We start from the raw sequence: 25,221 nt of genomic DNA, 5'->3' as shown, positions 1-25,221 counted from the left end.
ATGGGTCCATACTGATGTAAATAAATCCTATCCTATCTAATAAAAGAGAAACATGGTAATTAGCGTACGACCACTACCCTTCCCATTGGCTAATCAGGGTGATATGCAAATTAACTGCCAGCCAAGATGGCGGCTGGCAGCCAGGCAGCTGGAAGCGAACATGAGGCTTGCTTACTTCAGTGATGAAGGAAACCAACGTTCCCCGCCTGCCGCTGCTGGCCTCTGAGCTACAACTCTAAGCAACTATGTTACAAATATAGAAGCTAAACAAAACCCCAGAAACCTGCTTTAGTCGCTGGGCTTCAGCCAGCAGGATCGCAACATTGTTTCAAATACAGAAGGTAAACAAAGGCCAAAAACCTGCTTTCAGCAGCAGATGCCTCAGAGCTAGAGCCAGAGCTAAATCTGGCCCAGAATAAAAAAAGAAAAAAAGAAAAAAAGGAGCAGTTGGGAGCTTCAGTCACCCGCCAGCCTGAAAACAGCCCTCAGCCCCTCACCCAGACTGGCCAGGCACCCCAGTGGGGACCCCCACCCTGAAGGGTGTGTGACCAGCTGCAAACAGCCATCATCCCCTCACCCAGGCTGGCCAGGCACCCCAGTGTGGACCCCCACCCTGATCCAGGACACCCTTCAGGGCAAACCAGCCGGTCCCCAGCCGTGCACCAGGCCTCTATCCTATATAGTAAAAGGGTAATATGCCTCCCGGCACCGGGATCAGCGTGACAGGGGGCAGCGCCCAAAGCCCCTGATCGCCCTGTGGCTCTGTGTGTGACAGGGGGCATGGCCACAACCTCCCTATCGGCCCTGCTCTGTTCGTGACAGGGGAAGGCGCCCCAACCCTCTGATCAGCCCTGCTCTGTGCCTGATAGGCGGGAGCTCCCCAACCCCCTGATTGCCCTGCGGCTCTGTGTGTGACAGGCTGCGGTGCCCCAACCCCCTGATCGGCCCTGCACTGTGTGTGACAGGGTGCAGCGCCCCAACCTCCCCCCACGGGCCCTGCTCTGTGTGTGACGGGGTAGAGCCATAACCTCCCCATCGGCCCTGCCCTGAGTGTGACAGGGTGTGGCGCCCCAACCCCCTGATCCGCCCTGCTCTGTGTGTGACAGGGGGCGGTGCCCCAACTCCCCTATCGGCCCTACTCTATGCTTGACAGGGGGGAGCTCCCCAACCCCTTGATGGGCCCTGCTCTGTGCGTGACAGGGTATGGAGCCCCAACCCCCCTGATGGGCCCTGCTCTGTGAGTGACAGGGGGCAGCGCCCCAACCCCCTGATTGGACCTGCTCTGTGCGTGACACAGGGTGGCGCCACAACTTGCCCATCGACCCTGCCTTGAGTGTGACAGGGGGCGGTGCCTCAACCCCCCAATCGGCCCTACCCTGAGCGTGACTGAGGGTGGCATCACAACCTCCCGATCCGCCCTGCTCTGTGCATGACAGGGGCGGCGCCCCAACTCCCCAATTGGCCCTGCTCTGAGCCCAACCAGGGGCTGCACCTAGGGATTGGGCCTGCCCTCTGCCACCCGGGAGCAGGACTAAGCCAGCAGGTTGTTATCTCCCAAGGGGTCCCAGACTGCGAGAGGGCACAGGCCAGGCTGAGGGACCCCTCCTTCCCCCCGAGTGCACAAATTTTTGTGCACCGGGCCTCTAGTGAATAATAATAAAAAAAAAATCTGATGAGGACCAGGGCATTTACATAGTATCAAAGGATCTCTTCAGTAACACTGATTTTGAAGAGAAAAAGAGTAACTTTATGGTGGAGAAGCCTGGCAGACACCACTTTAAGTACTCAAGGTTAATGTGAAATTTAATTGGACCAATCAAAATCATGTGCCATCTGATAGGTGGTAATGAGAACACAGAATCATGATATTACTGCCAAAGGTGTATAACCTGGACCTAATTTTGAGGAAACATGAGACAAACCCAAATGACAGGATATTATACAAAATAATTGGGCTATAATCTTCAAAAGTGTCAGGATCATGAAAGTTAAGGAAAACTGAGGAACTGTTCCTTCCAAGGTTAACCTGGCAATGAATGAACTGGATCCCTGCACAATCACAGATATTATGTAGACAACGGGCAAAGCTTGAATGAGGTTTGAAGTATAAGAACACAGTAACCTATTTCCCGATGTTGAGGGTTGCCTGGTGGTTATGGAGGAAAATGTGCTTACGTGTAGGAAATCCACAGTAACATATTCAGGTGTGACAGCAACTTACCTCAAGTTTGCTATCAACCCAAAATGAAGTTTTGAAACTCTAATTGTTAGCACTTTTTATAACTTGAGGCTTTCTTCACTATCCATTTGTCTTCTTTCAGGCGTCACATTTTGCTTGAAACTATCCAGTAAGTTCATATCTTGCCCTGAGTACCAGCTAATGTCTCTTCAATGGTGTATAAGACCCAGTGATACACTAGAGCCACGTGTGAAAGTTGCAGGCATTTTGCAAACCAGTTGACCTCACTTTGACAGCTTTGGCATCATCCATAGTGAAAGTATTTACACCACAGAAATCAGTAAATGCTGAAAATTGGGAGGTTTTTGTTTGGTTGGTTGCTTTGTTTTCCTGGAGTGCAGGTTGCTAAACACTCACCAGCACACCACTCATTGTCTGACCCTTTATTATGTGTCCCACCAGCCCACCCACACCTCTATGAACTAAGCACCCCTTCATACTCAGAGGAAAACAGTCTTCTACCAGGTATCCCATAGTTCCAAACCATACTTCTTTCAGTTTATTACTCAAATCTTGTTTTTGCCTTTGGAGTAACAATTTGTCATTTGTTTTACCTATCCCTTTTTCTGTTGTATTTTTTTTTCCCAGGTGCTTATCTGTATTCAATATAATGTGTATTTTGCTTATTTTGTGTGTGTTTTTCTGCCTAATTCTCACCCACTGCCACCATTAGACTATAAATTCAATGAGAACAAATATTTTTGTCTTTGTTCTTATTACTGTTCACAGCTGTATACCCATACTTAGAATCTGAGGTTTTGGCAGTAGAATAGGAATTCAAGTAAATATCTGTGGATTGAATAAATGAATGGCTTAGGTTTATCCCAGGAATGCTAAGATGGCTTGACATAAATAGATTTTTCTAATGCAATTCACAGATGTAAAGATCAAAGCAAAAAATATGATCATCACAATACACGCAGAAATAATTACAGATAATATAATATCTATTCATCATTAAAAACCTTAAACTAGGCCCTGGCTGGGTAGCTCAGTTGGTTAGAGGATTGTCCTGATACACCAAGGTTGTGGGTTCAATCCCTGGTCAGGGAGCATATAAGAGTCAATTATTGAATGCATAAATAAATGGAACAACAAATTGATGTCTCTCAAAAAAAAAAAAATCAATCAATTAAAACACACACCCCCCCCCCTTAAACTAGAAGAAGAACTATGCAATCTACCAAACAGGTTAGCAAAAAATCAACTTCATCATACCTAAAGATTAAATACTACAAGCATTTGTTTTAATATTAGGAACAAAAATAAAATTCAATCATATCATGTACATTAACTGTAAAATGTGTAGACTAAAAATTCTAATTAATTGTATAAATTGTCAGAATGAATTTTAAAAAACTTCACCCAGTATGCTATAAAAATTTTATATATAAAGATGGATTGAGAGTAAAAGTATAAAAAAGGACATACCATTCAAACAGTATAGTCAACTGATTTCTGAAAAGACACTGAGTTAATTCAATGGGAGAAATGACAGTGTTTTTAACTAATGGTGATAAAACTGGATATCCTTACAGAAAAAAAAAAAAAAAAAAGAACTTGACCATGCCTCACTCCAAACACAAAAATGAATTTACCATATTCACAGACCTAAATGTAAAAGCTTAAATTATGTTAACTCCTAAAATATAAACATAGGAAAATAAATCTTTACAAGCCTAAGGTAGACAAAGATTTCTTAAGATACAAAAACACTAATCATTAGGGAAAAATGCAATAAACTGGATTTCATTATAATTAAAATTTTCTGTTCATCAAAAAACACTATTAAGAAAATGAAAAGGTAAGTTACACACTGAGAGAAAATATTTAGATACTCACAAGGCATAAATGAAAAAAAGCATTTTTTCCAGACTATATAAAGAACTTTTCAAATTCAATAATAAGGCAAACAACCGGACTTTTTAATGCCAAAACATTATAAGATACCTTACTAAGAAACATATGTGAATAACCAAAGAACAAATAAAAGGTACTCAACATTATTAGTCAAGGAAATGCAAATTAAAATGACAATGAGATACCACTTTATATCACTATATTGACTACAATCAAAAAGCCTTACAACACTAAATGCAGATGAGAATGTGAAGTAATTGGAACTCTCATTCTTTTTTTTCTGGTGAGAGTGTAAAATGGTACAACCACTTTGGAGGTTGTTTGGCAATTTCTCATAAAGTGAAGGCCACATCTGCCCTATGACCCATCAATCCCACTCTTAGGTACTTACCTATGAGAAAGGAAAATGCATGTCCACAAAAAGACTTATACACAATGTGTGGCAGCTTTATCCATGATAAGCAAACTCTAGAACAGAAGTGGGAAACGCTGTCCTGCAGGCCGTATAAGGCCTAAGTCGTTTGGTCTGGTCCTGCCAAGGCATTAGGGGCTAGTTAATTAAATGTTTGACCAAATATAACAGGCTAATGTTTAAGTTGATAATTTTGTATGGCCCACAAATGATGTTTTAAGTATCCCAATGGCCCTTGGCAGAAAAAAAAAGGTTCCCTACCCTGCTCTAAAACACAAAATGTCCAGCAACCGGAGAATGAATAAATGAACTGTCATATGTTCATTCAGTGGAAAACTACTCAGCAGGAAAAAAGAATTGGATGATTTACGTATTCGATGGCAGAGATGAAACATGAATCTCAGAAACACTGTTGAAGGAAAGCAGCCAGAAACAACAACAACAACAAAGTGAGCAAAGGCAAAACCAACCTTTGTTGAATGAAATCAGAACACTGGTTGCTTTTAGAGTAGAGGGAATTGATTAGTGATAAAGCTCAATGGTCAAAGACCACCGGGGACAAACCAGTAGTCCAGCAGTAGGTTTCTGAACTTGCTTAAACAAGGGAGAGTAATCCAGGACAACCCTGAAGAAAGCAGGGAGGTTGTTTTGTGTAAGGTTTGGGTCCCTAATTACCCTACAAAGTGAAATGGAATTGGAGATACTTATCTGATTTGAGAAACAGAAAGAAGAGAAGTAAATATCGCCGTTTTACAATTGAAAACAATTCAGACTAAATAGAACTCTACCTTTGTGAAGAAGCTAGGATTTGAATTCAGTTCTCCTGCCAAATCCCAAACTGCCACACAGACACCTGGCTGACTTAAGGAAAAGAGGTAAAGCTAAGCACCAATCTACCTCACAGTGGCGTTGTGTAATAAAATTTTTAGGATTTTAATATCGAATTTGCTGTATTTGAAACAGTGGGCACAGGAGAAAGGGATCACATACCACAAAACAAAACAAAACAAAAGGGAGAACACTTTTTCTAACAGTTTCGTATTTATGTAGCGGAAAAGAAAAAAAAAAAAGAAGTTAAACGGTTTGCAGACTTCCCAGTGGAACTCGCAATGTGAATAAAAGAATGAACTGTAGCGAGCATACCACCTTTGTTAGTCACTCACTAAACACACGTTTTAAACGACTGGATCAGTTTCTCTGCATAGAACAGTTTGGGGAGGGAAAAAAAAACACCCGACTTTATTTATAAAACAGGAAACTCACTTTGGAACTGATCCTACAATGAAGATCCTTTAATGAGTCAGACAGGCATTTTGGGGCACCGTTTCCTTGGAAACGCCGGGCACCGCCAACGATGTTTTACATCAGTGCTCCTCAAACGTGAACGTGCATCTGAATGGGGGAAGCACGTCAAATGCAAGTTCTGATTCAGCGGGTCTGTTGTGGGCTGAGGCTGCATTTCTCAGAAGCTGCCAGGTGATGCCGAGATGGTAGAAGGGACGGGGGGCTATAGGAGAGGGAGCACTCTACTCTGAGTAATCAAGAGAGCTCTAAGCAACTGGAAAGAAGAAATTCAAAAACCCACCCTCCCCAGGGAGGCGGAGACTGGCCGGGTAGCATAGAGGCGAGCTAGGCTCGGTGCCCAGGAGCCCACACTCCCACCCCTGGCCTTACCCCAGGATCAGCAGCGCGCTCTGCAGCCGTCTCCGCACCTCCAGGAACACGCGCGTCTCTGCCAGCGGGGCCATGGCGGGCGCCCAGACGGAGGTCCCGGCCAAGCCGCCACCGGGGCCAGAAGCGCCTCTGCACGTGCGGCTCAAACCCAAGCAGCCCGGGCTGCGGCGGCGCGGGATTCCGGGATCGGCTCGCTCGGCTGAAACAGCCCGCCCGCCCACAGCGCCACCTGCCGGGCGGAGAGTGCGCTGCCTAGAGGACTCGATCTGGGGGGCGTGAGCCTTTTCAGAGCGGGGTTGGGGTCTGAGCATTGTGAAGGTGGGTGGGAGAGCCAGGTTGTCCTCGCACTCTGCTTCTTGTGGGTGTGACCTGATGCGTTAGTCTCCTTGGAAATGACCTTAAAAATCAGACGGGGCGTGCATTCCTTTGGCTAGAGTGGATAGGGATGTGAGGCTGGAAGAGAGGGAGCTCATACAGGCAGGCACAGTCCCCTGGAGGCCCAAGAGCGGAATTCTTCACCCCAAATACACTGTATTTTGTTTTTGTGTTTCGTTTTATTTTGTCTTGTTTTTATGGACTATGATCTCATTTTTATGATCTATGGGCGGGAGGTCCTTCAGTAGCTCTCCTCCTCTGAGGCCACAGATGTCCAGGATTGACGTGACATTGCTTCTCAAGTTAGACACAATTGCTCCAAGTTGCAAAAGTGTGAGAAGTTTTCTGTTCCCTATGCAGAATAGAGTGTATTAAAACCAGTAACATGAATCACAGGATTAATCATTCCTGTAAGCTTTGAAAAAAGGAAGATGAGAATGATTCCATGTGTACATTTTCACTATTCACTTTTGTGGAAGTAAAAACTGACTCAGGGAAGTCCTAATCTTATTACTACCAGAAGATTGTTTGGGAAAGTTTGACACAGTAAAGAAAAGGATCTAGTATATTGTAAATACTTTTAATGGAAAATGCTAAAATATAAGTCCATGGAAGCATTATAAGAATTCTTTAAAAGAAAGAGGCTGTTTTTAAAAAAACAAACAGTGAATGTTTGTATTCAGAAAATCATATGTTTATTGATGTTCTACTTCATAATTTCAAGTTCATAATTACCACACACCAAACATTCGTCTAGACATTTTCTGAGCAGATAATAAAACCCCTATCTTAGAGACACTAGTATAAGACAATATTTCTAAAATTGGTATTTGAGCCCTAGCTGGTTTGGCTAAGTGGATAGAGCATCAGCCTGGTTGGGGTGTGTGCAGGGGGCAACCAACCAATGTGTCTCTCACATTAATGTTTCTCTCTCTGTCTCTCCCTCTCCCTTCCACTCTTCCTTTTAAAAATCAATAGAAAATTATCCTTGGGTAAGGATTAACTAAAATTGGTATTTGAAGTTTAAAAGTTTATCATGTTGCATCACAAATTCCTGTATCCATCACAATGATTCAACAACACAGAATTAACTTTACTACTATTCCATCTCAGATAATGGTGATGAAGGGTGATGATTTCAACTCATATCTTCTTTAATTCTCAAGGCTATGCTATTAAGTGCTTAAATAACATTCTTAGCATAGTATGCTCTTCATAATTGGTTTATCTTATTATTTTTTAAAATATATTTTTATTGATTTTAGAGAGTAAAGGGGGGGCAGAGAGAGAAACATCAATGATGAGAGTGAATCATTGGCTGCCTCCTGCACGCCCCACACTGGGGATCAAGCCTGCACTCTGGGTATATGCCCTTGCAGGGAATCGAACCCATGACCTTCTGGTTCAAAGGTCGACGCTCAACCACTGAGCCATGCAGGCGGGCGATTTTGATTATTTTTAAATATTTTTATATTTTTACATTGGTAAAAAAAAAATTATTTTTTTGACCCTATGATTTAGGCAAACCAGTGCAATCCTCCTTGCAATAACTACGTGATTTACAGAGTTCTAGGCTCAAACAGTCCAAAGCTGATAACTATTGGAATTTCCCAAGTCTTCTAATCTCTCTGGGCCTCAAGGTCTGCCTAAGAAATACAAAGGAATTATTTAAATTATATTTAAACACATTTAAATAATACTTAAATAATTATTTAAGTAATATGTAAAAGCTGTTTTCAACTCCTAGCATCCCTTCGAACTCTCAGGATAGGCTGGCGCTGGGAGTTAAAAACACCTGCTATAAACCCCTTTGCAGGCCCACTTCCGCAGTTGGTGGCCCTGGACCGCTTCCCTGACACTCCGCTTGAGGGCGCTGTGGCGACAGCTGGCGCCCAGCACGGGGAACGGACCAGGGGGTGGATATAGAGCTCGTCGACGTCGACGCCGGCGTGGGCGTGGGCGCAGCGCGGTGCACGCTGGGAGCTGTCACCAAGCCCTTCGGCTTTCGGCCTCCGAGTAGCTGCCGCGGTTGCCAGGAGAGCGGCGCTGGCGGCAGCGGCGGAGCCCACAGCAGGTAACCGTGTCCCCGCCCCCGTAGCGGTCACGAGGCCGGCCGCTGTCTCTGAGCGGCTTCCTCGGCCTGCCTCGTTCCGGAGCCGCGGGGACATGCCGGGTCAGGCTGCTGTGGCGTCGGGGGCGATGCCGCCCTGGCCCCGCATGAAGCCGCGAATTCGGGCGGCTGTCCTCTGGTTTCCGGGGAAGCGGAGCTGCGCGGGGACCGGCGGGCTGGGGCGGGGCGGAGGCGCGAGGGCGGCCGCAGGTGTCCGGTGGCGGATCCCCAGCCGCCCGCGCTGGGGCCGGCCGGGCGCCAGGTTGGAGTGGAGGTCGCACCTGGGCGAGGAAGGCGCGCAGGGGAACCCTTTGTTGGCGGCATCAAGGCCTCGTGCAGTCTCACTAGTGTGTGCGATCGTTCTGATATTGTGACAGCAGTGAATGCCACCCCCGGGGATGGCCCACGCGAGGGGTCGGAAAGGAGTGCCCAACTCGATGAGAGGAAGTCAGATTAGTCATAAGGAAGTTGGTAATGATCACCTTTGATTCCGAGGCTTTTAAAGTTGCGGCATAAACTACAGTTACCTGTTCAGCCTCCTCCATTCTTCTACCCTGCGGAGGAAAAGAGTGGCACACAACTATGCATTTTTTTTTTTAACACTATAAGAACTCTTTTTTTTTTAAGAGATTACATTTTTAATATATTTCAGCGAGGAGGGGAGAGGGGGAGCGAGAGATGGAAACATCAGTGAGAGAGAATCACTGATTTGGCTGCCTGCTGCACGCCCTCTGTGGGGACCCAGCGCACAACCCAGGCGTGTGCCCTTGAGGGAAATCGAAACCGAGACCCTTCAGTCCGCAGGCAGACGCTCTACCCACTGAGCCAAACCGGCTAGGGCAACTATACTTTTTTAAAGCTACGTAAAATGTGTTTTGATTAATCTTACACTTCTATGGGGTTTGAGAAACATGAAGATGAGGGGGAAATTGATTTGGAGGTTGTAGTTAAAGCAATCAAGACTTTTTAATAATTACAAAAAGAGGAAGATGCCTGATACAAAAGCCTTGAACTATAGGAAAAAGAAACAACACCTCTCCTTTTCGTTGCTATTGGCTATCTTCTATGCAGACATACATCTTCATTTTACTGTGAATAACATGTCAGCATTAGGTGCTAAGTAACTCACCTGATAAACAACACAATGATTTAGCTGAGCTGACAAGTTATAACAAGAGTAAACTAACACCAGTTGTAGTACACATGCTTTATTTTCAGTGATTACTTTCAGCTGCCACTCTGAACTACATAATTCTCCAGTGTTGCTAAATAATAGCAAATATCCAGGTGGACATGATTATCAGGAACTGAAGTCTTGAAGGAAGAATTAAAAACACCTAAGTTAATACACAAACCGGAAAATGTGATAGCACAACCAAAATGTTACATGGAAATTAAATGTTGTTAATTAAATGTTTAACGATATATATAAAGGCAAAGGAGTCCTATTCACCTCCTAAGTTCTTTGTTGTGCTAATCTGGTATGAGCTCTCTGGGCCTCAGTTTTGTCATCTGTTTAAGGGAATTTCGTAAGTTTAGAGTTTTTCAAACTGATGTTTCACCCTGAACAATGTTCTGAATTCAATAACAGGCTTACTGCCCCAAAAGAGTGTTCCATGGCAAATGATTTGGAAGCACATTGGGTTTAATCAGGAGTTTGACTTTTGATTTGCTTTTACCTGCAGGACTTCTCAAAACCTTTACTACTATTCTTATATGCATGTAAATCCTCAAGGGGACGTTATCAAAGCGTTTCCTAAACCGACCAGGGCCGAGAGCCTATTTTCTCATAGCCAACCTGTTAACATCTAGAATATAATTACAGCAGGTCCTAGAATAGCATTTCCTTCAGTGTCGTTTCCTTGTATCATTCCTGTAGGAACTTGTTTATGCCAGTCAGCTTATGGTAAAACTGGTTTCCTTATGTCATTGCACCTCAGTTTCAAGAACTGACTTATTGTACATAGAATACCAATTTCGAAAGTATAGCACTTGACTTGAGTCCTCTTTCAACTCTGGAATTCCCCACATGGCTTTCATGTTAAGTTTTCTGGAGCATGCAGATCTAGTGGCAACTCACTGGTATAACCAGTAAAATATTAAGGATACACATAGGTTCCTATGGACCCAATGCTTTAACTTATAGCAGAAGAGTATCTTCTTTTTCTGGTCTGTTGATGCTTTTCAATACCATAATTATTTCATGTTTTGAATTTGATTTTTATGGGCAAGTTATGATCTTATTAAGAATGATATTATAAAGTTCCAACAGGTAAAGACTTGTTAATCATGGTGTTATTTTTACTATGAATGATTTCCCTCTCTAGTCATGAATTCTTCAACTGTGAAATGTATAAAAGCCACTTGAAATGTACTTAATAATTGATTACTGAAAATAATTAAAGATTAAAACGTAAATTCTAAGGCAGTTTCTAAATTGTTACTGTCAGGATGTACATGTTTAATACAACCTTACATAATTTTGCTAAATTCTGTCAGGTGTCACTAGCGCAGAACCAGTGTGGCTACTTCTTTCTGTTCTTTGTTACCTTGTTAGTGGTGAGTGCTGTTAATGAACTCCTTTGTTTGGGAGGGATAACACATTTAATTTTAATAGGTAAGCCTTAATTCAGATGCGTTCTCTCCCTGAAATGAAACTATTATGTAGAAGCATAGAACTATTTTTTTTTTGGTTATAGCTAAAATATTTAATTGAAATTTTATTATATGAAATTAAGTACTTTTGATTCCTTTTAAAATGTGATTTCCATTTTCTCTTTATTGCATTCACTTCTCCTTCCCCAAGTTACTCAAGCCTGAAACCTCAATGACTTTTCTTTGCATAGGTCAAATATATGCTATCAAATTTATTAAGGGAAAATTTACATATAGTAACGTGCACTCATTTTATATGTACTTTATATACACACACCTATGTCACCACCACCACCACAATCAAGATTTGAAACATGTCACCACTCAGGCCTGTATTGTTATGCTTTTGTTCTCTTTGAATGCTCTGTCTCTACATGTCTAAATCATACCAATCAAGTCCTAGCTTAAAATGCCATTTTGTGTATTGCTTCATTTTGAAATAATTTCCTTTTCTCCTTTTCTATTTACATTTCTTTGAATATCCTTTTCTATCCTTATGGTGGCCAAACGAATGGCATGCTCATAGCTGGCACTTACACTTATTTGTGTACCCAATGGAAAAGTGTAGTATTTCTTAAACTTCAGCCATTTCTTAAATTTTTATTTTTTCAATTACAATTACAGTTTACATTCAGTATTATTTTGTATTAGTTTAAGGTGTACAACACAGTGGTTAGACAGTCATATACTTTACAAAGTGTTCCCCTGGTATTTCCAGGACCTACCTGGCACCATAGTTATTACAGTATTACTGACTATATTTCCTGCGCTGTGCTTTACACCCCCATTATTGTTTTGTAACTGCCAATCTGTATTTCTCAATCCCTTCACCTTTTCCCCCAAACTCTCTCCCCTCTGGCAGCCATCAGCCTGTTCTCTGTATCTATGAGTCTATTTCTCTTATGTTTGTTCGTGAATATTGTTATTTACATAACACCCTCTAGGTCCATCCATGCTGTCACAAATAATAAGATTTCATTCTCTTTTTATGGCTGAGTAATATTCCATTGTGTATATGTACTGCTGCTTTTTTATCCATTTGTCTATTGATGGACACTTCGGTTGCTTCTGTAGCTTGAATATAGGGGTGCATCTATTCTTTTGAATTAGTGTTTTGGGTTTCTTCAGATATATACCTAGAAGTGGAATCACAGGGTCATAACGCAGTTCCATGTATAATTTTTTGAAGAACCTCCCTACTGTTTTCCACAGCGGTAGGTGAGGGTTCCCTTTTCTCCATATCTTCATCAACACTTGTTTATAGATTTATTGATGATAGCCATTCTGACAGGTGTGAGGTAATATCCATTGTGGTTTTAATTGCCATTTCTCCGATGATTACTGATGTTGAGCATCTTTTCACATCCGTCGGCCATGTGTATGTCCTCTGAAGAAATGTCTATTCAGGTCCTTCACCCATTTTTAAATTGGATTGTTTGTTTTGGGGCTGTTGAGTTGTATGCAGTCTTTATAAATTTTGCATAGTAGTCCCTTATCAGATGTATCATTGGTGAATATCTTCTCCCATTCAAAAAACATTTTAATTTGATGTTGTTTGACTCATTTTTTTTTCCACCTCCCTAAGAAGATATATCAGAAAAAATATTATTGAGAGAAATGTTGGAGATTTTACTACCTATGTTTTTTCCTAGGAGTTTTATGGTTTGAGTCTTAAATTTAAGGCTGTAATCCAGGGGTGGGGAACCTTTTTTCTGCCAAGAGCCATTTGGATATTTGTAACATCATTTTGCGGGCCATACAAAATTATCAACTTAACAATTAGCTACATTTGGTCAATTAACTCATCCCTAATGCCTTGGCAGGACCAGACTAATTGATTTCTCTTGTAGATGCAAGAAAGTGGTCTAGTTTCATTTTTGTGCATATATCAGTCCAGTTTTCCCACCACCATTTATTGAATAGACTATCTTTACCCCATTATATGTTCTTGCCCCTTTTGACAAACATTAATTGGCCATATAGCCGTGGGTATATTTTTGGGCTCTCTCTTCTCTTTCATTGATTTATATGTCTAGTTTTGTTTGTTTTTATGCTAGTGTCATGCTTTTTTAAATTACTGTGGCCTTGTCGTATAGTTTAATATCAGGGAGCATGATTCCTTCAACTGTGTTCTTTCTCAGTATTGCTATTTGGAGTCTTTTTTGGTTCCATGTAAATTTTTGGATTTATCTTATTCTGTGAAGTACACCATTGGTATTTTGATAGGAATTGAGTTGAATCTATAGGTTGCTTTGGGTAGTATGGACATTTTCACAATGCTAATTCTTCCTATCCATGAGCATATATATGCTTCCATTTATTTGTAGCATCACTTTCTTCAGTGTCATAATTTTCCGAGTATTGGTCTTTTACATCCTTGGTTAAATTTATTCCTAGTTATTTTACTTTTATTTTTGATGCAGTTGTAAATGCAATTGTTTTCTTAGATTCCCTTTTAGACAGTTCATTATTGGTGTATAAAAATGAAACTGATTTCTGGATATTTATTTTATATCCTACCACTTTACTGAATTTATCATTTCCAGTAGTTTTCTGGTGGGTTCTTCAGGATTCTCTATGTAATATATGTCATTTGTAAATAATGACAGTTTTCCTTTCCACTTTGGATGCTTTTTATTTCTTTTTGTCTCATTGCTGTGGCTATGATTTCTAGTACTGTGTTGAATAAGAGGGGTGAAAGTGGACATCTTTGTTTTGTTACTGATCTGAAGGGAAATGCTTTTAGTTTTTCCCAATTGAGTATATTAGCTGTGGTTTTGTCATATATGTCCTTTAATACATTGAGGTATGTTCCCTCTATTTCCACTTTGCTATAAGTTTGTATCATATATGGGTGCTGAATTTTGTCAAATGCTTTTTCTGAATCTATTGATATGATCATATGAATTTTATTCTTCATTTTGTTTATGTGGTGTACCACATTAACTGATTTGCAGATATTGTGCCCACCATGCATCCCAGGAATAAATCCCACTTGATCATGGTGTCTGATTTTTTAAGATATTGCTAGAATTGACTTGCTGATATTGTTTGAGGATTTTTACATCTATGTTGATCAGGTATTTTGGTGTATAATTTTCTTTCTTTGTCATGTCTTTATCTGGTTTTGGAATTAGGATAATGCAGGCCTCGTGAAATGAGTTTGGAAGTCTTCCCTCCACTTGACTTGTTTGCAGTAGTTTGAGGATAAGTGTTAGTTCTTCTTTGAATATTTGGTAAGATTTACTTGTGAAGCCATCTGGTCCAGGGCCTTTGTTTGTTGGAAGATATTTTTATTGCTGCTTCTATTTCATTAGTTATAATTGGTCGGTTCAGATTTTATTTCTTCTTGATTCAGTTTTGGGAGATTGTATATTTCTAGAAATTTTTCCATTTCTTCTATATTGTCTAATTTGTTGGCCTATAGTTGTTTGTTATATTTTCTGTATATTTCCGTGGTGTCAGTTGCTACTTCTCTTTCATTTCTGATTTTATTTATTTGGGTCCCCTCTCTTTCTTTTTTTTAAAATATATTTTATTGATATTTTACAGAGAAGAAGGGAGAGGGATAGAGAGTTAGAAACATCGATGAGAGAGAAACATCGATCAGCTGCCTCCTGCACACTCCCTACTGGGTACGTGCCCACAACCAAGGTACATGCCCTTGACCGGAATCGAACCTGGGACCCTTGAGTCCGCAGGCCGATGCTCTATCCACTGAGCCAAACCGGTTAGGGCTCTCCTCTCTTTTTTACTAGATGAGTCTGGTTAAAGGTTTTTCAATCTGATTTATCTTTTCAAAGAACCAGCTCTTGATTTCATTGATCTGTTGTTATTGCTTTTTTAGACTTTATTTTGTTTATTTCCACTCAGACCTTTATTATTTCTTTCCTTCTACTCACTTTGGGCTTTGTTATTTTTCTAATTCCTTTAAGTTTAAAGTTATATTGCTTATTTGAGAGATTTCTTGTTTCTTGAAGTAGGCCTGGAATGCTATGAATTTCCCTTTTACAGATTTGGGGTTATTGTGTTTTCATTTTCATTTGTCTCAGGGTATCTTTTGATTTATTTCTTGATTTCATTGTTTTCCATTCATTGTTTAATAGACATGTTATTTAGCCTCCATGTGATTGTGTGATTTTTTAGTTTTTTTTTCTTATAATTGATTTCTGGTCTTATACCAGGTCAAAAAAGATGCTTGATATGATTTCAATTTTTTTAATGTATAAGTTGTTTTGTATCCTAACGTGTTGTATATTCTGCTACTTTGGAGTGAAATGCTCTAAAGATATCAATTAAATCCATCTGATCTAGTCTGTTATTTAAGGCCCTCATCAAACTCAGTCATTTTTATTATCATCTACAAAATTCTGGCCACAACTGCATACTTCCTGCATACTTGTGTCTTTACTATTTCTTTATATCAATGTGATTATTAAGATAATATGTACATATTTTTACTGATTTTAGAGGGAAGGGAGAGGGAGAGAGAGATGGAAACATCAATGTGACTGCCCTATCCATGGCAGGCACTGTCCCCGAAGGCTGCCACAGAAACATTCTGGTGGATGGGCCCTGATCCCCTCTGCATGGCCTCAGGGGTAAATTTGGCTACAAGACAGCAAGGAATAAAAAAGAAACATCAATGATGAGAGAGAGAATCATTTATAGGCTTCCCCCTGCATGCCCCACACTGGGCATCGAACCGTGACCTCCTGGTTCATAGGTTGACACTCAACCACTGAGCCACACCAGCCGGACTAATTTTTAAAGGAAACTTGGAATAATCACCATTAGTAAAAAACAGGTATTGTCATAAACAGAAGGTAGACATAAAGATGAAAATAATGGAAACAAACAGTATTGAAAAATTCTTGCTAGAATTAATTATCTGCTAGAGACCCTCAGTTTGAGATTTACTGTTCTTTGTTTAAAAGAGAGATATCAAGAATTGGGGAGCTGTCGATAACACCAATCTGAGTGCTCCTGATATAGTCTGAGGAATTTAAATAGAATGAAGGGAGAATAAATTGCTCACTTGCTACATTGTCACTTAGCCTTGCCTTTGGGGCCCATGAAATCATCTCGTATCTGATTGGTAGCCAAAATTTTGTGAGATACTGTATAATACAGGGCTTGAAAATTCCTTAGAATTTTATTTGTGAAAGAGTTGGGAAACAAAGCCTCAGTTCTCAATTAAAAGGTATACTAGAGTTAACTTTAAAAATATGATACGAAGACAAAAAGTTAACATAATTATAATTGAATCGCTTTTTTAAAAAAATGTTTTTAATGTTACTAATCTTACTTTTACAAATAAAACTATCAAATATTTGTTCTAAGGGTACATTAACTGTTAAGATAAACCTTTAAATCTAAAAATATCTGACACCCACTGGGAATCTTCTATATGACAAAGTGATGATTGGATGAAATGTTAATAACATAATGTTTATCTGTCAAAGCTCCTATAAGAGTAGATGATGTAATAAACTTAATAGGATCTACTGTCTCCTTTACTTCTTCCTTTTTTTCTTAAGTTTAAGCTATATTTTCATTATTTCCATCCTGCGGAAGACATTTTCAGTCTAATTTCTTATGAGGTAATGAAAAACTATCTTATGGCAAGAATTTTGTATAAATAGGCAGGGAAATAGATTCCCTGCTTTGTGAAATGCATCTTATATTTCAATTGGCTCTGGTTATTTACAGGCAATATATATTATACTATGAACTTAATGTGTAAATTGTATTAGTTTGTGTTCATGAATAGAGAGTTCAGGTAAGTAGGCCATTTATTTGGTGTTACTCTTCTTGAAAAATAATTTACCTGAGTGATAGATACTAGGTTTATCGGTACACACAATAACTTGCTATTCAACCAGGAGTCAGATTGCTGTTAGTTAAAGGTTCGGGGATGCAACCTCAATTGGGAAGTAAGAAAAGAGTCCTTTGGATGAATAGTCTTTATTTCATAAAAAGTCATCACTCAGCCCTAGCTGGTTTGGCTCAGTGGATAGAGTGCTGGCCTGCTAACTGATGGGTCCCGAGTTTGATTCCGGTCAAGGGCACATGCCTGGTTTTGTGCTCAATCCCCAGGAGAGGGCATGCAGGAGGCAGCCAAGCAATGATTCTCTCTCATCATTGATGTTTCTATCTCTCTCTCCCTCTCCCTCTCCCTTCCTCCCTGAAATCACTAAAAAAATAAAAATAAATAAATAAAAATCATCACTCAAACAAGTAGTTTCTTTCCTGTGTCTCTACCATAAAATAAAGCAGAAGTCGTCATTTAAAAGTGACATCTGACTATAATCAGAAAAACTATAAAAGCACAGCAGTCTTAGTCCTTTGAAATAAACAGGTAAATAGCTCTATTTCCAGCTGCTTTCAATTGTGTTGTTACATTATGAACAAGTACTATAAAATATTAACTGCCTGAAACCTTTAGGACAGTGATGGTGAACCTATGACACGTGTGTCAGAGGTGACACGCAAACTCATTTTTTTGGTTGATTTTTCTTTGTTAAATGGCATTTAAATATATAAAATAAATATCAAAAATAGAAGTCTTTGTTTTACTATGGTTGCAAATATCAAAAAATTTCTATATGTGACATGGCACCAGAATTAACTTAGGGTTTTTCACAATGCTGACACGCCGAGCTCAAAAGGTTCGCCATCACTGCTTTAGGATATGTATTTTGATCAATCCATTTTTCCTGGTAGCTGGAACTTTTATATATTATATACTACAAATGCCATCCAAGTTTGCTGATTATACTTTTTGCTTGTCTGCAGCACGATGCACTCGACACTGTGGCCTTTCTGTGTACACTTACACATGTCTCACATTGTGTCTTAATTTTAAAGTTTCCTGGATAGAAGTTTTTCTCCTGAGGGGAAAAACTTAGAACATAGTAAAGTTGGTGTCTGTCATTTTGGAAGATAAATAAATGATTTCCTTATCACCAGTTCCATAAGTGTTACCACCAGTTAGGAGTTCACCTTTCTTCCTGAGTGAGGGGTTCTAAAAACGTTTGTGTGTCTGTGTGGCATCCGGAATTTATTGGAAGGCTTTCCTCGAAGTACTGGTACCTAAGTCCACCTGATTCTGTAATTTGAGGCTGCCCATTAGGTTTATGAGATCTGATAAACAGGACTATTTTTATTATGTCTTCTAAGTTATAGAGGTTGCGGTTGAATAAATGAAAAGATTATTTGAGAATAAACTCTTTAGTTATTTATTGTTGCATAACTGATTATTTCAAAACGTGGTGACTTCAAACAACAATAAATACCTTTCACAGTTTCTGTCAGAGGGGATTGGGAACAGTTTGGTTGTGAGGTTCTGCTTGAATATTTTGTCAGATGTCGACCTGGGCTAGTCATGTAAAAGTTTGGGGTTGAAGAAACCCTTTCCAAAGTGACTCACTTACATGCTGGCAAGTTGTGTGTGTGTATGTGTGTGTGTGTGTGTGCGTGCAAATTATATGAACATACACTTCCTCCTTTTAAAAAATATAAATGGTAGCATCCTATAAACACCGTTATGCACCTTGATTATTTTAGTTTATATATGTTGGGAGCATTGTCTAAATCAATACATAGACTTTATTCATTCTTTTTATCAGCTGCGTATATTCTATTGTCATTTAATTTTTATATCTTGGGATGTGATAAAACACTTGGACCGTCCCCAGATATATCTTTAGAATTGGATAATATTGAATGTTTCTTTCTCTTCAGCCCTCCCCCTACCTTTCATGGCAAAGGAGGGAGGGAAGAGAAGAGCTCATCTATCTATATATATAAAAGCCTGATATGCAAATTGTCCCCTTGGGAGATCGGGAGTTTGATCGCTTGCTATGACATACGCTGATCACTGGGGCGGGGGTGGGGGGAGGGTGGGGGGGTGCAGAACGAAGGAAGGCCCTGGCCTGCAGCCAGGGAAGGGAGGCCCTGGCCAGCAGCCAGGAGGTCCGGATAGGCCCTGATCACTGGCCAGGCCTAGGGACCCTACCCGTGCACGAATTTCTGCACCAGGCCTCAATCAAAAGGTATACTAGAGTTAACTTTCTAAAAATATCTGACACCCACTAATGATAAACAAGTTGGCCCAAAGTATCTTCAGGTAATTACTGTATTCTGAAATTAGGTTTACTCATTGTTTATAACCATTTAAACAAAACTTTTAAAAATTCAAATGATCTAATGAACTATTTCATTTGTTATTTAAATGTTACCTCTGTACACTATAAATATGAAAACATAAATCTGTATAATTTGATAATTTTCTTAGGGCCTAATTTGTCTAAAGAAATCTTTAGCTTTTTTTTTTAAAGAGACACACAGAGACAGACATTAATAATTTGTTCTACTTATTTATGCATTCATTGGTTGCTTCTTGTAAGTATTTGCTCTGACTAGGGATAGAACCCGTAACCTTGGTGTATGGGGATGGTGCTCTAACCAACAGAGCTACCCTGTCAGGGCTTATAGCTTTTTTTAACAGCTATTTTATTTTCATCTTTGAATGAGACAAAACACTGCACTAAATCATGTTTTATGATAGTTCAGGTTTAGTTTATCTGAATTATACATTTCAAAGAACAACTAATTTGTCAAGTGGACTACAGATCAAGTCAGAAAAGCTACTTATTAAGAGCTCCTGAATGATTATAAATGCCATTTTGACTTGCCTGCATCACTTTATGAAAAAACAAATTAGAATTTTTATTAAATATTTATTTATACATTTCAATTTAAGTTATTTATAATATTAAATACTTCATTATTGTGTCTACTGGGAAGTAGATATTTTATCTTTTAATTCAAACAAAAACTCACTTGATACAGGTAATGGCAATGTTTGGTTTCTTGTTTGGGGCAGTGGAAATGTTCTATACAGTATTTAACTATGGTGCGGAATCTTGATTGTTTTGATGGTTTTGTGGGTGTATGCATTAGTCATAACTTATCAAATGTGTGTTAAGTATGTGCAGTTTAATAAAATATTTTTTTAAAAAACCTCATTTGGCAATGACATTTTAATTTACATTCCTGAGACAATTAGAGATAGGTTAGTGAGGTTCTTCATTTTTCCATTATGGTGCCAGTAAGTTCAGAGCCATATCTGATAATTATAACTTATTGATCCTCATAATCAACATACTTGATTCCTAGTACTGTGTTTGTATTGGTAATAATAGGGACAATGACTTTTAGAGCATTTTCTATGTGCCAGGCACTCTGATGACTTTGATATGTTTTCTATTTAATTTTGACAACCATTGAGGTAGGTATTATCTCCTTTTACAGATGAGAAAACTGAAGCTTGCGCATTTGCCCAAGGTCATACAGCTGCTAAGTAATTGGTATAACTAGGATTTGGATTCCCATTTACCTTAACTTTAACTAAACACTGTGCTTGGAGGCCTTGCCCTCTACTGCCTATCTTTTCATGGGCTGATGTTTCTACAAAACACTGTTTGGTTATTGAATATGTGTATTTTTGCCACGTGTCACCACCACCTTTCTGGGGGACAGGCAACATATAAAGTTTCCTTGGGAATGTTATATTTGTGTTATGATCTAAGTGTGATTTGTGGGCCATTTGTAAATTCTTTAGTAAGGAAACATGAGATGAGCACAGAAATGAAACTAAGTATTTAGAAACTTTTGTAGCAGTTTGATGTTGCTTCAGCAACTAATACATGATTTTGTATTTTAGGAAAATATCAGCCATGGAGTGGAGGGAAAAACTGGTTCTTCACAGAGAGTTTGAGGAGTTTTGATATAAATAATTTAAAACATAAAATACTATTGAAAAATGTATCTGAGAATAATTTAACTTTATTATATACTTGATGAAAAATTGCATTAATTATATATTGGCTGAAAAATTCAAAAGTGATGCATCCCTAGACTTCTCCTCTGATATATGAATAATTTTATGGCATTAAAATCATTGAGGAAGCATAAGCAAATTTTTAGTCCAAGGATCTATCTGACCATCTTTTCCATGGGGGGGGAAAAAAAAATACTGTAGCTTTCCTGCTGATGAAACTTCTACAGAATGTCCTTTTAAATTTTTAGCCATTTTCATAAATTGTGCTTTTAAGGTTCTACCTGAGTGTTATATGTGTCCTATGCTATGTAAACTCTTTTAATCATATTTAAATATTTAGAATTTTTTGGCTAAATAAGAAAATCCAAATTTCTTACTTGACTCAACTTTTTTTTTTTAGCTATAGACACATGCAAAAGTTATAAACGCCACAAACTTAGCTGGGTTTTTTTGGTATGTTTTTGTATTCATTTTGCACAGTTAGTGCTTTTGTTCCAAATAAGAAAAGTATGTTTGAAGATAACTCAATTGAGTTAATATTGCTTCACAATTATATTATTATTACTCTGATTATAGATCACAACCCCTATTTTCATTGATAGGAATTATTACTAAATTGTTTCTCAGGTTATCCTGTCTATGCATATTATATATCTTCAAAATGGATGTGTTATATCTTATACTAGAAATATTGCTAAGAGAAAAAAATTGTCCCTGTCAGTGAAATTTATATATGTGCTTTATTCTACAACTAGTACATTCTAGGGTTTTATTGTTTAGAATTTAGTTATTTCATACTATTTTTATACACTTTCAAAAAATCCATTCAAGTTGATTTCCTCCTTCCCTGAGTTTAATTTGGTTTGCAATTCTGTCTTCTCTGATTTCTCAGACACATTTTAGTTTATTATAAGGTTCATTCTTCATTCCATCTATGTCACTATTAATATTTAACTATTAGTTATGACATTTATGACTTTAATTGCTTTAGTATGTCACTCAGTGTTTTATATCTGAAATAAATATTGTTGTGTGTGTTATTAAATCTAGTTATTAAAATTTTAGAGACCAAACCTAGCCGGTTTGGCTCAGTGGATAGAGCATTGGTCTGTGGACCAAAGGGTCCTGGGTTTGATTACAGTCAAGGGCATGTACCTTGGTTCCAGGCTCCTACCCAGCTGAGGCCCTGGTCAGGGCTCGTGCGGGAGGCAACCAATCGATGTGTTTCTCTCACATGGATGTTTCTCTCTGTCTTTCCCTCTCCTACTTTCTCTAAAAATCAATGGAAAAATATCCTCAGGTGAGGATTAATAAAAATAAAAAAAATAAAAGGAAAAATTTAGAAACCATAGATTGATGATAAAACAGCTTGCATAGTTTTTAATTTATTCCCATACTTAACTACTATACTTAAACCACTGTGTATGAACCCAGCTTGATCCTCAGTATTATAAGTTATGTGCTATGAAATATAACAGATACATATAAAACATAGTTCCTGCTCTCAAAGACTTCTAATTCTAGTAGGGAAATTGTAGACAGTATTACAGATGTCCCCCATTTTTCCCCCTTTGTCCTCCTCCTAGGGCCCCCACCCCACCCCAGGCCTTCACAGCACTATTGTGTCCATGGGCTATGTACATACACATGTAAGTTCTTCAGTTAATCTCTTCCCTCCCCTCTCTCCCCCTTTCCCTCTGAGATATGTCAGTCTGTTCCATGAATCCCTGTCTCTGTACCTATTTTGTTCATTAGATTCCACATATAAGTGAGATCATGTGATACTTGTCTTTCTTTGACTGGCTTATTTCACTTGCTGTAATGATCTCCAGGTCCATTCATGCTCTCTCAAAGAGTAAGAAAACCTTCTTTTTTACAGCTGCATAGTATTCCATTGTATAAATGTACCACAACTTTTTTATCCACTCATTAACTGATGGGCACTTGGGCTGTTTTCACATCTTAGCTATTGTAAATAATGCTCCTATAAACTTAGAGGTGCATATATGCTTTCTGATTGGTATTTCAGGATTCTTAGGATATATTCCCAGAAGTGGGATTGCTGGGTAAAAAGGCAGATCCATTTTTAATGTTTTGAGGAAATTCCATGCTATTTTCCACAGTGTGTACACTAGTCTGCATTCCCAACAGCAGTGTACTGGGATTACCTTTTCCACACATCCTCGCCAGCGCTTGTTGTTGATTTATTGATGGTAGCCATTCTGGCAGGTGTGAGTTGATACCTCATTGCAGTTTTAATTTGCATCTCTCTGATTATTAATGACACTGAGCATTTTTTCATATGTCTCTTGTCCATTGTATGTCTTTTTTGGAGAAGTGTCTATACAGATCCTTTGTCCATTTTACAGTAGTGATTCTTAATCTTTTTGATGATTATGGAGAAAAATATATTTGAGAATAGTGTTAAAGTGTAGATTTATCTCCCCAATAAAATGTAAGATTTTGCATGTAATTTGAGAAAATACACAGAACCATAAGGCTCATTTTATTTATATATATTTCATATATATCGTTGAGATAATTTGCATACCATATGATTCACCCATTTAAAGTGCATAATCAGTGGTTTTCAGTACATTCACAGAGTTGTGTAACCATTCCTACAGTCAATTTTAGAACACTTTTATCATCCCCAAAAGAAACCATTAGGAATCGCTCCATTAGGAATTGCTCCATTTCCCCCTTATTCCTCTGCCCTCCTCCCCGTCACCCTACGTAAAAACAAATTTACTTTCTGTCTCTATAGATTTATCTGTTCTGGACATTTCATATTAATAGAATAATATATGTTTTCTGTGAATCATTTCCTTTACTTAGCAGGTGTTCAGGGTTCATCCATGTTGTAGCATCAGTACTTCATTCTGTTCTTATGGTTGAAGAATATTCCATTGTGTATTCTATTAATCCACACATCAATTGATGGATATTTGGGTTGTTTCCTTTTTTTGGCAATTATGAATAACTAGAGGCCCGGTGCACAAAAATTTGTGCACTCGGGGGGTGGGGTGGGCGGTTCCTCAGCCCGGCCTGTGCTCTCTCGCAGTCTGGGACCCCTCAGGGGATGACCACCTGCTGGCTTAGGCCTGCTCCCCGGGGGATTGGGACTAAGCTGGCAGTCAGACATCCCTCTGGCAGCCCGGCAGCCCTTGGGGGATGTCCACTTGCCAGCTGGGAGCAGGCCTAAACTGCAGTCGGACATCCTCAGGGCTGCTGAGGAGGCAGGAGAGGCTCCCACCACCACCGCTGTACTGGCAGCCATCAGCCTCGCTTGTGGCTGAGCAGAGCTCCCCATGTGAGAGTGCCCTGACCACCAGAGGGCAGCTCCTGCATTGAGCGTCTGCCCCCTGGTGATCAGTGTGTGTCATAGTGACCAGTCATTCCCAGTCTTTCTGCTGTTAGGGTCAGTTTGCATATTACCCTTTTACTATATAGGATAGAGGCCTTGTGCACGGGTAGGGGCCGGCTGGTTTTCCCTGAAGGGTGTCCTGGATCAGGGTGGGGGTCCCGCTTGGGTGCCTGGCCAGCCTGGATGAGGGGATGATGGCTGTTTGCATCTGGTTGCACCCCCTTCAGGGTGGGGGTCCCCACTGGGGTGCCTGGCCAGTCTGGGTAAGGGGCTGAGGGCTGTTTTCAGGCTGGTGGGCGACTGAAGCTCCCAACTGCTCCTTTTTTTCTTTTTCTTTTTTTATTCTGGGATTTATTTACCTTCTATGGCTGTCACTGGAGCTGAGAGCCAGCTCCAGCTCTGAGGCTGGGCTCCAGCTTTAGGCCTCGGCTGCTGAAAGCAGGTATCTAGGGTTTGTTTGGCTTCTATAATTGAAACACTTGCAGCTCCAGCTCTGAGACCTTGGCTGGCTGAAAGCAGGTATCTGGGGTTTGTTTAGCTTCTATAATTGAAACATAGTTGCTTTCAGAGCTGTTGCTTTCAGGCTCAGAGCCGGCCATGGCAGGTGGGGAACCTTGGCTTCCTCCATCACTGGAGCAAGCAAGCCTCATGTTCGCTTCAGCTGCGTGGCTGCTGGCCGCCA

At 39.7% G+C, this 25,221-nt stretch overlaps 2 protein-coding genes and 1 non-coding gene across 13 annotated transcripts in view; 2 read left to right on the top strand and 1 right to left on the bottom strand.

The window, feature by feature from the left end:
- Positions 1–6,388, bottom strand: part of UBE3D (ubiquitin protein ligase E3D) — a 140,562-nt gene extending 134,174 nt beyond the window's left edge. Inside the window, exon 1 of one of the 4 annotated variants that reach the window (XM_059701094.1) lies at positions 6,186–6,388. In XM_059701094.1, coding sequence (XP_059557077.1) covers positions 6,186–6,259 — 74 coding nt within the window. In that variant the 5' untranslated portion in view covers positions 6,260–6,388. Of the gene's footprint in view, positions 1–5,774; positions 5,984–6,185 lie in introns of those variants that run through there. The other 3 variants (XM_059701096.1, XM_059701095.1, XM_059701097.1) reach the window with 3 other exon arrangements.
- Positions 6,389–8,508: 2,120 nt separating this feature from the next.
- The window catches only part of DOP1A (DOP1 leucine zipper like protein A), a 104,249-nt gene continuing 87,536 nt past the window's right edge, over positions 8,509–25,221 (top strand). For 7 of the 8 annotated variants that reach the window (XR_009453463.1, XM_059701088.1, XM_059701083.1 and 4 more), the window contains exon 1: positions 8,509–8,634. The gene's annotated coding sequence lies outside the window, so the exon portion shown is untranslated. The remainder of the gene's footprint in view (positions 8,635–25,221) is intronic. The other variant, XM_059701084.1, reaches the window with a different exon arrangement.
- On the top strand, positions 15,813–15,949 carry LOC132237798 (small nucleolar RNA SNORA5). The gene has a single exon (XR_009453629.1). It is a non-coding gene; the product is annotated as a small nucleolar RNA SNORA5 (small nucleolar RNA).

This window comes from Myotis daubentonii, chromosome 6 (genome assembly GCF_963259705.1).
Source record: "Myotis daubentonii chromosome 6, mMyoDau2.1, whole genome shotgun sequence".
Lineage (NCBI taxonomy): Eukaryota > Metazoa > Chordata > Mammalia > Chiroptera > Vespertilionidae > Myotis > Myotis daubentonii.
Note: the sequence above shows the minus strand (reverse complement) of the source record. Positions and strands in the feature narration are given on the sequence as shown.